At 41.2% G+C, this 15,415-nt stretch overlaps 1 protein-coding gene across 2 annotated transcripts in view; it reads left to right on the forward strand.

Moving 5' to 3' along the window:
* The window catches only part of GPR89A (G protein-coupled receptor 89A), a 37,580-nt gene that overhangs the window by 8,328 nt on the left and 13,837 nt on the right, over positions 1 to 15,415 (forward strand). Inside the window, exons 3-7 of one of the 2 annotated variants that reach the window (XM_039841397.1) lie at positions 1,213 to 1,316; positions 6,338 to 6,444; positions 6,855 to 6,956; positions 11,169 to 11,289; positions 11,914 to 11,994. In XM_039841397.1, coding sequence (XP_039697331.1) covers positions 1,213 to 1,316; positions 6,338 to 6,444; positions 6,855 to 6,956; positions 11,169 to 11,289; positions 11,914 to 11,994 — 515 coding nt within the window. The remainder of the gene's footprint in view (positions 1 to 1,212; positions 1,317 to 6,337; positions 6,445 to 6,854; positions 6,957 to 11,168; positions 11,290 to 11,913; positions 11,995 to 15,415) is intronic. The other variant, XM_039841398.1, reaches the window with a different exon arrangement.

Genomic DNA, 15,415 nt, shown 5'->3' on the forward strand with positions numbered 1-15,415 from the left:
GCCGAGGAGAGAGCCTCGCTCTGGTACTCACTTCGACAACTCAGTGTCGCCCTGTACGTCCCTGTGCAGCTGAACCAACACTGATGCTCAGAGCGAGCAGGTCGTTCACCAAGAAAATGCACTTGCGATGTGGCCCCTTTAAGAGGCGCCTGCCACTGCCAATCCTGCAGCCTCTGTCCTGGGTCACCCCGCGTCCTCGCCCCGTCCTACCTTCTGCCATTGCAGGGTGATTTCTTAGATTTCTCCCTAATTGTATGGCTTGTTCATCTAGCTCCCAGGCGATTTCCTTGCTGTTTGCTCCTTGTTTCTGTCACAACTTCGATTTGGTCGCCAGAGGGATGGACAGAGCCTCTATCATCTATGCCATTTTTTTCCATGTCTTATTTTTTTTTTTTTTTTTTTTTTTTAAGACAAATCATGTATAGCCAGAAGCCAGGGGCAGGCAATGTCCTGCCTCGATCATCTCAGTATATACACCAATAGCAGAGTTATTCTTTGGGAGAGAATTTAACTTACGATGTCTCATAAGTGTTCCTGATCATTTGGATATCTGGCCTTCAGTGTTACATGACCGATCTCACATCCTAAGTTAATACCAAAATCCTAAGGCTGGTCTGGTTCTTATCTTAAGCCTCGAATTCAGAAAAATGCCTCCCTATACTGGACATTTCCTAGTTAACCCTACTCGCTTAGTAATAAGCTCAGTGGTTATGGACTACTTTGGGGTCATTTCTAGGATATTCTCCATTAGACCTCCCCAGGGAGTCTGGGCTGTTATCTGAAAGAGCCCAGGATTCTAGAGCTTTCATTCTGCTCAGTCCTTTAAAGCCTCCCGGGGGAGGTTCCAGAACTGGTCCAAGGCCTGCAGAGTGTTGAAGAAACCCTTTTAGCTCTAACCTGCATATATAAATCTGTCATATTTTTCGTCAGTGTGCATCAGGAATTCTAAGTCTACTTATGACCCCGTCACTTCATTTTCTTGGGCCTTAAATTCTCTGTCCACAAGAGGATGACGGTAACAGTGAGCCGTGGTCCAGGAGCACCACTTGCTTCCATCCATTTCTGTAGCTCCAGGCAGCTTACAGTTGTGGCCCTGTTTCCAGTGACTTGAGAATTCCTTCAAAATAAGTTTTCTGACTTGTAACCAGAAGATTATCAATCTAGTATTTCAAACAAGGAAGTGACTCTTAGTCTCTACTTGGCTTTTAACAGGTGCGTCAGTATGTCGTACAGGTGATCTTCTCTGTGACTTTTGCATTTTCTTGCACCATGTTTGAGCTTATCATCTTTGAAATCTTAGGAGTATTGAATAGCAGGTAAGTAAGGGTACTAAGTAGCTTTCCTCTTGAAGAGACCTATGTGACTTTCTTTGCAGTAAAAGACTGTCTTGGATCCCATAGCTGAAAAAATCCACCGGGTGGTCAGTTTGGTCTCAGTGATAACATTTACTATGGATCCCAACCACCTAGTAACTGGTTTGACAAAGATTGGGAAATAGCAGGAAAAAAAGTCTGCCCTTTAGCTCTGAAATACTAATTGAGAAAGAGGCTATGAGAGCCTAGGTAGCAGGCTTCACTCCTAGAAATTTTCTTTTTCTCGGGCTATTTTCTAAATGAATCCCAGTAATAGCCCTCCACATCGTTCTGCTGATTGAAAAGAGCAGAATTCTCCAGAGCTAGTTAAGGGCTTCTGTGAAGACTGAACTCCACTTCATAACTTAGTTGATTTCACAGGCATGGTCAAGTCTAGCCGACCTTAGAATGTTCTTTAAGGATTTTTTAAAAGCAAATCCTATTCCCCTCTAGAAATATACTTGTTAATTTATTAAACAGTCTACTCCAAATATATCTTCCTTGTTAAACTGCAAGCTTGAAGTTTTTTAGGCCTCCGTTTGTTTGTAGAGGACATCAGCTATTAAGAATAAAATGGCATGTGACTCTGTCGTCGGGAATCGGTGTTGAGCTGAGCTGTCTGACTCATTACAGGCCCCTGATGTTTGAGACTTACAAAGAGACTGTATTCTCACGTTCCTTTTGTGAGAATCAGAGTTGGTAATTATGGTCTCTTGATCAATAAACTAAGAATTATAGTGTGGTAAAACCAGAATATGTTCTGTCTCTCCTACTTTTCAACTTGTTTTTTAATCATCTAAACCTTTCTAGGATGAGCTGAATACAGATTCTGTGACTAGATAATAAGCCAGTGCTATCTTACATGATAGTTATTAAATTTTATTATCACAGCCTAGAAGTTGCACTGCTATCTAAGCAGAATTGGCAAAGTTTTTTTAAAAGGACCAGAGAGTAAATATTTTAGGTTTTATGGGCTGTACAGTTCTATCACAGTGAAAGCAGCCATGGGCAGCACGTTGGCGGATGGGCGTGGCTGGCCCCCGATCTCAGTCATGGTAGAAGGACTACGGCACAGATATTCTAAAACCAGAATGAGTTTGGAGAAACGTGGCAGAGTGAGAGACGTCCCCAGATCTCTCCCCTTGAAACAACAATGAATTGAACATCTAAAACTCAAAAAAACACACCCAAACTGCACACCAACTCGTCTGAGCGTGGGATCTGCTCATAAGAGCTACCGGGTGTCGGGCAGTGAACTGGAAGAAACAAAGAAGCTGCCTCTCGCAGCCCGAGCGCCCTGCAGGAGGAGCGGGCAGGGAGAAGGAGCAGCGAGGTCCCTGAACAGCCCTGCCTGGGAGAGCGTGAGCTCCCCGCGGCCGGCAGCAGGGCCCAGTCATCGGGGCAGAAAGCAGAGAAGCGGGACGCAGAGAAACAACAGTTGATTTTTACCAGCCGCGGTTGCAAAACCGAGGCTGAGCTGCAGCCCCCAACCCCCAACCCGGAGGGGCCCTCCCCCCATACTCTCCGAGACCGGACACCACAGAGCCCCAGGGAATCTGAGCAAACGCTACTGGAACCATCACTAACACTGCTGACAGGGACTGAGACTGAGGGTAGTGAGCGCGATTAAACATCGACAAGGGAAAATAAGGCATTAAGGCGTTATATAAAGCAGAGATCCAGAAAGCTTAGACGCCACCTACTGGAAACCAAAAGAAAAGCATCTCTTTTGCAACAGGCTAAAGAGAGACCTTTACTGAGTATTTACCCCAAAGACTTGAAAACCCATATCCAAAAAGATACTTGCACACTGATGTTCGTAGCAGCATTATTCACAGTGGCCAGGACATGCAAGCAACTGAAGTGTCCTATGATAGGTGATTGGCTAAAGAAGCTGTGGTACGTATGTACAATGGAATATTACTCAACCATAAGAAGAGATGAAATACTGCCATGTGTGACAACATGGATGGACCTCGAGATAATCATGCTAAGTGAAATTAGCCAGACAGAAAAAGTTGAAAATCACTTGATATCACTTATATGTGGGATATAAACCTAAAAGCAACAAATAGACAGGACAAACAGAGACTCATGGACATGGACTATAGACTAGTGGTTACCAGAGGGTGGGGTTAGGGGAGGGGGAAGGTAGATGGGGTGAAGGGGGTCAAATATGTGGTGACAGAAATCTAACTATGAGAGGTGACACAGTGTAAATATATATATGCCTTACCGTTAAAGTGTACAGCTGAAACTTATTGGATTTCATTAGCCAATGTCACCATAAATGAAAGAAAAGAATTGCTAGCCTGTATCCCCCTGAGAAGTAAATTTACTAACTCGAATGTAAAAATAATGAATAAACAAAACAAAACCAAAATAAATTTTTTTGGTAGATGATGTCTCCCAACTTTTAACTCATTTATAATTAATAATCCCATGTAGTAAGATACATCACTCTGCTACTTTGGCGTATTTTTCTCAGTATAGGGAAGTATCATTGCAAAAATCTGGTTCTTGGGGTGCTCTTTTGAGAGTTGGGTGTGTGTAGGCTGAGATATGTCTTCAGTTACACTTATTTTTTCCATGCTAACATATGGCCCTCCTGCATAACAGGAAGATGAACCTCGATCACGCATTATGTCTGTGCACTGACTGCATTCACAGTAGTTTTCAAAGGCGAGTCTTGGCCCCGACCAAAAGTATTCTTTCGACTCATCTCTGAGCAAAAGTGGTATAGCCTCCCGTTCAAATGTATTATCGTTAGGATCCTTAATTCTCTCAAAAGAATGTCACTTTACCCTCAGCTCAAAAAGTAGTTAAAATACATGGTTTGCTTTCAGCGGGCAGTGTGGATTGCGTTTGTCATTGCCCTCCTTCTTCCAGAAGCTTAGCTGAAATGTGAGATGGGATTGCCTGGAGGATGTGCAGCTTGTTCATTTCTCTGGTTCAGTCCAGATGAGCAAAGAGCTGTCTGTACGTCTGGACTAGACAGCCTTGGCCTCCCGAAGGCAGCCTCCCCGAGTAGCTCTTCGTTTCTGCTTCCTGCCATCTACGCTGAGCGGAAGGAGTACGAAACGGCCCTCTGGAACTCGGTGTTTCTCTGGAAAGGATGTTGCAGACGTTGCTCGTTGCTCTCACCTTTTCTTCTTTATGAAATCTTTGGAAAATTTCCATTGTGATCTTGGTAATAATTTAGTAATAATAAGAAATCAGGAATAATTGTTTTTCCTTTAAGCAATTGGTTTGTGTTTCTTACAGACACTGATTTATCTAACTGATCAAATTTTCTATTTCATGTCAACTTTTGGAAAACTTAAAGTTAAATTTATGACCCACCCATAGCGAGTTTCTAGAACTCCATGGTGTACATTTTCTTAATAGCCATCAAACTTGGCCTGATATTTTACCTGTCTTTTACTGTTTTTTTTTTTCCTCTTTTTTATTTCCTTATAGTTTATCATCTTGTATTTTATATATCCTCATATGCCACTTAACCACTTAACTTTTTTTGAAACAAGGCCTAAGTATGAGTAAATTTAAAATAAATACAAAGGATACCATCAAGAAAGTAAACAGATATCCAAAGAATGGGAGAAAATTATTGTAAACCATCTATCTGATAAGGGACTTTTATCTATGATATGTAAAAAAAACTCTTACAACTCAATTATAAAAAGGCAAATAACACAATTGAAAATGGACAAAAGATCCAAATAGGCATTTCTCCAAATAAGAAATACAAATGGCCAATAAGCACGTGAAAAGATGTTCCACATATTAGCCATCAGGGAGATGCAAATCACAACCACAATGTGATACCACTCTACACCCACCAGGATGGATAATCAAAAAGAATAACAAATGTTGGTGAAGCTGTGGAGAAACTGATACTCTAATACACTGCTGGGGAGAATGTAAAACAGTACGGCCACTTTGAAAAACAGTGGTAGTCCTCAGAAAATTAAACAGTTATCATATGACTCAGCAATTCCGCTCCTGGGTGTATGTCTAAAGCAAACTGAAAACATGTCCACACAAAAACTTGTACACAAATCTTCAGAGCGTTGCTATTTATAAAAACTAAAAAGTAAAAACAACCCAAATGTCCGTAAACTAATGAATGGATTAACGAAATATGGTATACCCATACAGTGGAACGAATATTATTAGGCCACAAAAAGGAAGAAAATATTGAGAGATGCTACAACATGGATGAGCCTTGAAAAAATTATGTTAAGGGAAGGAAGCCAGTCACAAAACGCCATATATTGTATGATTCCCTATATATTAAATGTCCAGAATAGGCAAATCCATAAAGACAGAAGGTATACTGCTGATTCCTACGGCCCAGGAGGTCAGAAGGGAAGGGGAGTGATGAAAACATTATAAAGTTAATCATGGCAACGGTTGCACAATTCTGTGAATGTACTAAAAACCATCAAATTGAACGCTTTAAATGGTGAATTATATCTCAATAAAATTATTAAAATCCGAAAAATATTTTAATAAAATATCATATGCAATAATAAAGTAGTCACACAAATCAGGTGTTTAATTATAGCGAGGGGATAAAAGAAGTATTTCTGAGTCTTCATCGCACATGTTACTGTTAACATTTATTTTCTTTTAATTCTTATATCAGAACAAGACTCCCAATGGAGAGAAACTGTGATCATTCTGCTCGTAAGAGTAAACGTTGACAGATGTTACTATACATTGCCTATGAATATAACTAGAACACTGACATTCTCATTTTAATAAGTGCAATTTTAGGAGGTTAAGATGACCTGGGGTACCTTTCAGAACTTTATATTTTTTAATCCATAAATGAGCGGACAGTGACATCCTGTCTGCTGTTGACTTATTGGATGGGATGTATTCAGTACGGAGTTCTCAGAGCAGGAGACCCTTTGGTCGGCCAGGGGGAGTGAAAGTCGCCCCCCCTCCTGCCTGGTGATGGCCTTTGATGCTTGTTTCAGCTCCCGCTACTTTCACTGGAAGGTGAACCTGTGTGTGATCCTGCTGGTCCTGGTTTTCACGGTGCCTTTTTACATCGGCTATTTTATCGTGAGCAACATCCGACTGCGTGAGTACTGTGGCCTCTCGTGTTGGCACACGGGAGACGCGTATTCTTGAGGATTCGGACTGTGGAGAGCTTCGTTGCCACCTTACTTTTAGTAGCTACTGTTGCTTGTGGGGCATCTCACACGCATCATCTTAAAAAGGTTGGCACAAAAAAAAAATTATAGGGTTATTTGTCCTGCCATGGTTTTGTTTCAGTTTCTATTAGATTGTCTCTCTTAACTCAACCCACATCTTAATTTCAGCCAGATGCCTCATGGTGGTAAGGTGCTTTCTCTTAAGATTAGTAGTGTTCCATCGCTCATTTGTCAAGAAGTCAGCCAAATATTAATTAGCACAACCTCGTATCTTCAAGTAGAGCAGGCTCTGAGACGTGTATCTATTTAACCTAACGGTCTTGTCTCCTCCTTCTAGTCCATAAACAGCGACTGCTTTTTTCCTGTCTCTTATGGTTGACTTTTATGTATTTCTTCTGGAAACTGGGAGATCCATTTCCCATTCTCAGCCCCAAACACGGTGAGTGTATATGTGGTGGGGAGGGGGAAAGGGTGGCTTATAATTTTCTAATATTGAAAAAATGATTTTTTAAAAACTTCGAATTATGAGAAATATGGCAAATTATTTCTCTAGAATTTCTCTGGTTTTAAATCTCCTGATACTGTATGCAGAATTATGAGAATATGTTTGTATGTGTATGTGGAGTTGGGGTGTCCACAGGCTTTTATCAGTTTCCCACAGGAGTCTGTGACCCAAAAGGTAAGTGGCCACTGCTCAAATTATGATAAAGATTGTCTTCGGGGTGTGTATGTGTTTTGAGAAAGAGCGGTGGCATAAAACAATTAGTAAAAATAGAAAAGCTTTCTAGGAGAGATTCTCACACGCAAAAAACGTTCATTTCAAATACAAGAACAGGTCATGGACAGAGTCCTAACTTCTGTGCTGAAAACAATGAACAAAAACCTCTTGGCTAACAGATTCTTCCAGAACTACTTTAGAAATATATATACAAATCTGTCTAAAATAGAGAGTGTACCTGTAGTAAATATACTAGAGCTTTCATACTGGAGCTTTTTAAAAAATAAACAGCTATTTTACTGTCCCGCTGCATTTCTCAGGATTCTTGTAGCAGAAAATAGAATCTATTCTAACTAATTTAAAGCAGAAAGTAATTTATTACTGGGTTTTAGGAAGTTTGTAGAATTTCTAAGTGAAGACGACAAGTTTTAATGCTACTTAGTTAAGAGAAACGCCACAGAAATACCACAGTAGTGAACTAGAAAAACCCACTGAGTGGAAGTTGTCACCTGCCACTCGGGACCTGTGACATCAGGGACCGAGCAGGAGAACCTCTGCCCAGTTGCTCCAGCTCCTAAGGGCTGTCACCACTCCCACTTTGCTCCCTTTTGCATTTGGGGTCTCACGCGGGCATGGGAATCCATGCAGCCGAGGTAACCTTCAGATCCTTAGCTTCAGGGAATTCTGGGAAAGAGCTTTTGACTTTGCAGATGCTGTAGCGTAGGAAGACACGCCAGATGGGATCGGAACGATGTTGAATGAACCAGTCTAGAGCCTGCCTCCCATGCGTCCTTCCTGTCTACTCATCGTCTGTAGCGGGGGTTTGGGAGGAGAGGTTGTGAGCCTCTCCTGCAGGAGGATCAGAAAACACGTGCAGTTTTTTAAAGCATGTGCAACATCGTAAACTACGTATTTTAAAAACTAGCTATTTTGACATTTCAAATAGCATTAAAGAAAGCCAAAAAAGTTAAGAAATACCAGCCTACCAAACACATTCGAACTCAGCATGGTACACGAGCCCTTCTGGCCCATAGTGCCGCTCTCCTCTGTGTGTCCGCCCTCCAGTCCTCCCACATTACCTCGAAGTTTCTAGATCTGTTCTTTCAGCCTGGATAATCCCTCACCCTTTGTCTGCCTGGAAAATTTATTCTTTCAATATTCAACTCTCGTCAATTCCTCTAAGATTTTCCCGGCCATCGTTAGGAGATATTAGTTGCGCCCACCTCCATGCACTTATATCACCTATAAAATTCATAATTCCTCGTTTCCTTTTCTGACTTCCTCATTCACTTAGGACTTCCCTGAGGTCAGAAATTGCATCTTATTTATCTTTGTATCTCTAGTGTCTCACATGGAATCTAGCACATAACTGTTTAATACCTGCTTATTGAATCAGTGAATGAAAAGAAAATTCAAGTCTCTCCACGGTGGTTGATGAGTTCAGGATTGTGACACTCTAGATAGGAACTTAGGGTCTGCTGATGTGGTCAGCATGCAGAAAACATTTGAAGTAGAGAGGCCCCGGTGATATCTCTCTCATATAAACGTTTCCAAATAAATCCACAGAGAGACAAATTTATGATATTAGACATGAGAGTTAAAAAAGGACCCCAGGACTGATGACATTTTCTAAGATAGGTCATGTAGAAGAAGGAAGATAATTTGAGCTCGGGGTATGTGACCTGTGCATATCCAGATGATGTTCAGTAGGCAGTTGGATGCACAGGTCAGGTGGAAGAAAGGTATGGATTTCTCAGTCCTCATGGAGCTCACTCCAGGAATCTAAAACATTAGGTATTATCAGCTAAGTGCCATTAGGTGAAGCTGGGGAAACAGGCAAAGTCACCCAAGGAAAATTGTATAGACTGATATGGAAGAAAATTCTGGCCCACGCAGAGCAAAAGACCAAGAAAAAGCAACTAGAGAAGTTAAAGGGAAACTCGAGGGAAATGGTAGTATGAAAGCCAAGAAAAGGAAATGCACAGGAGCAATTCAGTGTCATGAAAGAGCAAATAAAACAAGGATTGGAAAATGGCTTCGACAAATAAAACAAGGATTGGAAAATGGCTTCGATGTTTGCAGCCAGAGGGAAATTCACGACCTTATGATAATAATGGCGAAGAGCCCAGGCTATGGAAGAACTGGACTGGGTTTGAATCCCGACTCGGCCACTTATTAGGTGTGTGACCTTGACCAAGCTTCTTAACCTCTCTGCGCCTCCATGCCTCACTGTAAAGTGAGATTTTCAAGCATATCTACCTCATAAGATCATCATGAGGAATAAAGTAATTAATACAGTGACTGCTTAGAAGAGCGCCTGTTCCATAACGTGCATGGTAGGTGTTACCTGTTATCCTGCCCTTAAGATTCGCAGAAGCGGTTCCATTCAGCGTAGAGGGGAGAGATGAGAGCTGAATTGCAGCCAGTTGAGAAATTAATGGAGCTTAGTGAGTATAAACTTCTTTTAAGGAGCCTGACTGGCTATTCAGGGGGACATAGAGAAGACCGGTAACTAGAGGTAAACTCAAGGCCAAGGACAGACTTTTTCTTATGAAAGAAAAGGGAACTGAAGGGAAAGAACCAACAAAGAAGGAAAGACGGGAGACGCGAGAGAGGGGAAAGGCAGCGGAACAAGGTTCTGGAAAAGGAGGAAAGAGCCTAAGATCAAAGGCACCGGAAGAGAAGTCTTAGCTTTGAACACCGTCTTCTGAGGGGACAAGTTGGGAGGATGATGGCAGGTGTCAGTATTTATGGCAGTGTGGAGGTAGTTAACATCTAATAACGCATTTCATATATAATAAGGGCATTAGCTAAGGAGAACGAGGGTTGGAAAAACGGATTACTGAGTGTCTGCTCAGGGGAGTGGGGAGAAATGGCTGGCCAAAGGCAGGGAAAGGATTTCTCGGTGTTGTGAGCTCTGTTCAGACTGAAGGCCATAAATCTGTCATGGCAGCAGTATTGGTGTGTGGCCGTCGTAGGCAGCTTGGGCATGGGCACGGGGCAGGCAGAGTGGCCGATGGATCCGAGGTTGGTAGTTTGCAGGATCCATGCTTCAGGGAGGGCGGGGGAGAGGTGGAGCAAGCGAGCCTGGGGTCCACTCTCGGTGAAGAAGGAGATGGAAGGTGGGGACAGCAAGGGGCCCGAGACCAGAGGTCCCGAAGAGCTCTGCAGTGGTGCCATGAGCATAAAGCGCCCAGGGACCGAGGGGCAGCGCTGCCGTTCGGCCGTAGGATGGCCGGAGCGGATCCTGTCCTAGATACAGAAAGTGGAAACAAATCACAAGGACTTTTTTCTGTGATACCAAACGTCCTGAGCCACTTTCACATTGCTTTCTCTCCTTTAGCCCAAACACGTCAACAGCAGCATTTATTTTAATTACTGGGTTGCTTTTCAGCTTTTTCAAATAATAAGAAATGATTGGTAATTAGAATATAACTGATCATCTAAAAGTCGTGTCTTCGCCTTTGAATTACTCACGCATCCATAATTTCAGCCTATTTTTAGATGTATTATGTGTTTATTGGTGGCAAAAATGAATGAGGCTTAAGCTAAAGTGCTTATGACCCAAGGGGGTAAGTAGGTATCAGAGGTAACTACAGCACAAAGTGTTGCCTGCCGTTTGTGCTTTTCCAGCAGACATACTTTCCTGACTTTTTTTTTTTTTTTTTTTTTTTTGGCCAAAGTTTTCACTAAAGTACTTTGCTTTGTTAGAATTCATATTACCTTGAGTAATGGAGATGATTCTGGAAGCATATGAGATAGGAAGGAAATCTATAGACTTTTATACATTTATTGTAGAATCTCTACTCATTAATAAAATTTGGCTTGCATCAGTTAGTCGTATGTCCTTCGTGTTTTCAGTGGTGTTTCCGGTGAGGGCAGGGCAGCCATTTTCTCTGCATCACCTGCATTGATGTGCGCTGCTGTTTTCAGGGATCCTGTCCATAGAACAGCTCATCAGCCGGGTGGGCGTGATCGGGGTGACCCTCATGGCTCTTCTCTCCGGATTTGGTGCTGTCAACTGCCCATACACTTACATGTCCTACTTTCTCAGGTAAGGAGCATTTTGTCTCTTTTCTTTTTTCCCATGTCTTGAATACATATGTCGTATCATGCCACCATCATTAATACTTAAAAAGGCGGTGTCACAGATCTAATATTTATTCTTTTCTTCTGTCCTATGGGCATGGGCCTAGGAATCTAAGTAAGTCTTTTTCACTTACGTTGCTTGCCCTCGTTTGTCCTACGTTCATTTATTTTTAAATTGGCGATTTCAATTCGACCCTTCCTCTCCCCTCCTCAACCCCCCACTTTTTAAAGGCGCATCCTAGTGGACACCAACTTCAGCTAATCGGTCCCTCCCTAAAGTAGGACAACAGAAGACAATGCCAAGTTAACAGTGTGCTCGCACATGCGTCGTAAATGTCACTGAATCAAAGCTAAGAAAGACTAAAAGAGAGCTCGTAACCATCCGTCACCCCGAGACCCCAGAAGGATTAGCTGTAAAAAATGACAGCAAAAGCAGTTTTGCTTATTATAGTCATTTTCATATTTTCTAGAAAAAGACAGGTCCTTGAATAGCTGGGTAACAATCGAGTTTTATGCGTTTCTCCAACTGCCTTGTATTATGCCCAAAGTGGGACCCAATAGCGTTGCTCACAGTCTGTGCTTATTACAGGAATGTGACTGACACAGATATTCTAGCCCTGGAACGGCGGCTGCTCCAAACCATGGATATGATCATAAGCAAAAAGAAAAGGTAAGAGATCGGCTTATTAAAAACTCGTACTGTCAGAATTTCTCAACAAGAAAATTTAACAATGAGTTGGTACTAACAGCGAATTTCATCTTATTCGTTATCATTGTAAGTTAAGGTACCATTGAAGACAGCATCTTGTCCTGTACGAAAAGAATTTTCAAATGCAACCTTATTTCTTGACTTTAGATAAATTACCTTGACATGAATTTTTAGAATTCTTTTTATATTTGAAGGTATTCTACATTGGATGTTCTATAAAAGTCTGTTGTCTGGCATTTTTACAAACTTTTTCATGCCTGACTTTGATCTTTTTAACTTCATTTTCTCCAACTACTTTAAAAAATTCTCCAAGTCTTCTAGCTATTGTTGTTTTTATTATTTTCAAAGTACTTTTGAATTTTATGTTTTCAAAGGCATCTGTATCACAGTGGGTAAAGCGTAGGCTCTAGACTCAGACTGTCCGAGTTTGAGCCCTTGGCCTACAGCTCAGTGACCTTGAGCTAGTTACTGGATCTCCTTATGTCTTGGTTTCCCCATCTGTAAAATAATAATGAGTTGATATATAGAGCTCTTGGAACAGTGAATTATACATAGCTAAGGAAAACTGTTGAATTTATTAGTAATCTCTGCATGATAATCATTTAATGCTTCGCCTTCATTTATAAATTCATATATTCATTTACTTAATTATAAGAGCCCTAATTTATGCCAGGCACTGTACTAAATGCTGAAGAGATAGAATGATGAATGAGATAATCCGTTCCTACCTTCATGAAATTTATTAGTCCACTGTCTTTATTAAAGTTATCATTGCCCATGTAAAAATGGCGACAGAGAAATTTTAAATCGCATCAGCATTGTTGCATTTCATGTTCTTCCACACTTTTCCATAGTAAGACCTGTAGTCAAGTCGAAGAAGCCTTAATGTAAGAGAGAACAATAGGATGATAAAGAGGCCGATATTCACCAACCTTATTTGCCTCCATGTCTGTACCTCTTTACTAGGATATTAGAAGTAGATAGCACGTGTGTATGCATTTACTTACTTACACGTGTTCTGTTTTCCTTCATTCTATACAGCTCATTTTATGTGAATGAATATCAATGCAGATTTTTAAACCATAAAAATAAGAATATTATTCAATATTGGAAGATACTTATATAAAAACAATACTATTTTAATTCCCAAGAACATTCTCCCTTTTACTGTATTTTTCGTATTCATATAGAGAGATGACTATAAATCGTGACCCATGTCAAGCACGGCCATGTACTTTTAAGCCATTTCCTCACTAGTCACGGTCAGTAACTGGCTCTGATCCACACATATGCTGCGATAGGCCTTGTGTAGTTAGGATCTGGGATGGTTTGTGGTCCTGCAGTAGGTCTTGTTAATTTGAGTGGCTCTCAGATGACTCAGCGTCCCAACTTGACCTGATTACCACAGTTCTTACCCAGTGGAGCACACAGGGCAGATAGACAGCGAGTGTGAGAGTTCTAGGGCCCTTGGGAGTCCTACAGTGGCCATGCTGTTTACCAAAATGTAGAAAAACCGTTTTCACACATAGAGTTGGAGAAGAGTGGTGACTAGAAAGCCATCTTCCAGTCTAACAGCAGAGGGCCATAGTGAGGTGGCATACAAGAAAAATAACATCTGCTCCAAACAAGAAAAGTTAATGATTGAAATGGGAGAGGAAAGAGGCACACTGTCTTCTCACTTGGAACGCTGAGTGGAAGATGAGGTTTATAGTATTTGGGCAACATTCATCAAAAACCTAGTTCAGAGAGTACGAACATGCTGGTTTAGTGATCAAAGCCTTTCGGCTTTTTTTCAGGCTGAGAGAATTAAGCGACTTATTATTTTGTTTTGTGTTTCTGCTGACTTAGATAGTAAAGCTTGTGTTTTGGTAATCTATGATACAGCCGACATACAGCCTCTGTTCATAATCAGTAGTAGTACAATTTCGAAATTATGGTTTCATGGAAGATAGAAAACATAGCTGTGAAACTACATCACGGTATAATGGAATGAATTCGAGCTAGACGGTCACTTTCCAATACACCTGTTAAGTTGTCTTGAACAAATACTAGACTCTCAGTTTCCTCATTTGTAAAATGACAGGGTTGTCTAAAGGGTCTCTAAGATCTCTCTCAACCTACAAATTCTGAGTTTATAATTTTTCACATAGCTTGCAACATACAGAAAAAAACTGGAGTACTATAACATGTAAAAGTTAAATGCAATCTACTATTTTGAAGAAAAAAATCTTAATTCTACCCTTGAGGTAAAATATTTTTAGGCTCTCTTTTCAAAATCTGTAGGGATGGGGGGGAGAGGGGAATACATTCACTGATGAAATTTCAGCAGCAGCCACAGCCGCTGTCAAATCATAGTACAGGAGACTTCCAGGAATGGCACTGAGCAGAGTTCAAGCAATTCCTTCTACAGAAAATCGTAAAAACTAGAAAATCAGTAACAACAAATATTCAAAGCCACTGGAAAATGAACAGACAGAAGTAAAAATTTGAGAAGAGTATCAGGTAACTAACTGCGTGTTTGTGGCTTTCTTGCCTGGGAGTGCTTGCTGGTCAACCACCGCCCACCCTCAGCACCTACTCAAGTGATAAAGTTCAAATTGGCAGAGTAGCTGAAAAATTAAAGGGAAATTTTTGGAAGCAAGAGAAATGCAAAAGGACTGAGGTCTAGAATCTGCGTATCAACTGCCCAAATCCCTGCCTCATCACTGAACAACGCATGAGCAAAGTGAATACCAGGAAGCCTGAGAAAAAGCAGAAACTAGAAAGAGGTCTGCCTTAGAGACACAACTGCCTCTTAATGAGATTCGCAAGTTTGTTGTGCCTTCGAGTGCGTTGCCTGAACTGCGTGTTAGTTGGGCACACGAGTTGGAAGACAGCAAAATTCTTACTGGCTTAAGGTGTCATAAGATAGAACTCAGGACTGGCCAAGCAGTTAGAAATTTAAGGAGTGTCCCTGGAAACAAAGGGCCAGAGAGAGGGTAAGCCCTAAAATCTGACTAAAAGGTTTCCAGAGTCTTTGTTGATCACTAATCTGCTCAGGCTCAGAGGAGACCACCAGTCAGGCTGAGAAATGGGCAGCTGGAAGCTGAAAAACTGAGCAGAGACGTTAGTTGCTGCACACAGTAGGTGTAACAGTTTTATAGTTTCAGTCCAAGTAAGTCAACCGCGTACTAGAGCAAAAAAACATCCTCAAGAAAACAAAACGGATTCCAGAGTCACTACAGCATAATATCTACAATGTCAAGTTTTCAACCAAACTTACTAGACATACAAAGAAACCATGCAACCATATTCAAGATAAAAAGCAATTAGTAGACACTTAACTCCAAATAGGCCCAGATAATAGGTAGCAAATAGACTTGAAAGCAACTATTATAAATAC

Source organism: Pteropus medius, unplaced genomic scaffold (genome assembly GCF_902729225.1).
Source record: "Pteropus medius unplaced genomic scaffold, Ma_sr-lr_union100, whole genome shotgun sequence".
Taxonomy (NCBI): Eukaryota; Metazoa; Chordata; class Mammalia; order Chiroptera; family Pteropodidae; genus Pteropus; species Pteropus medius.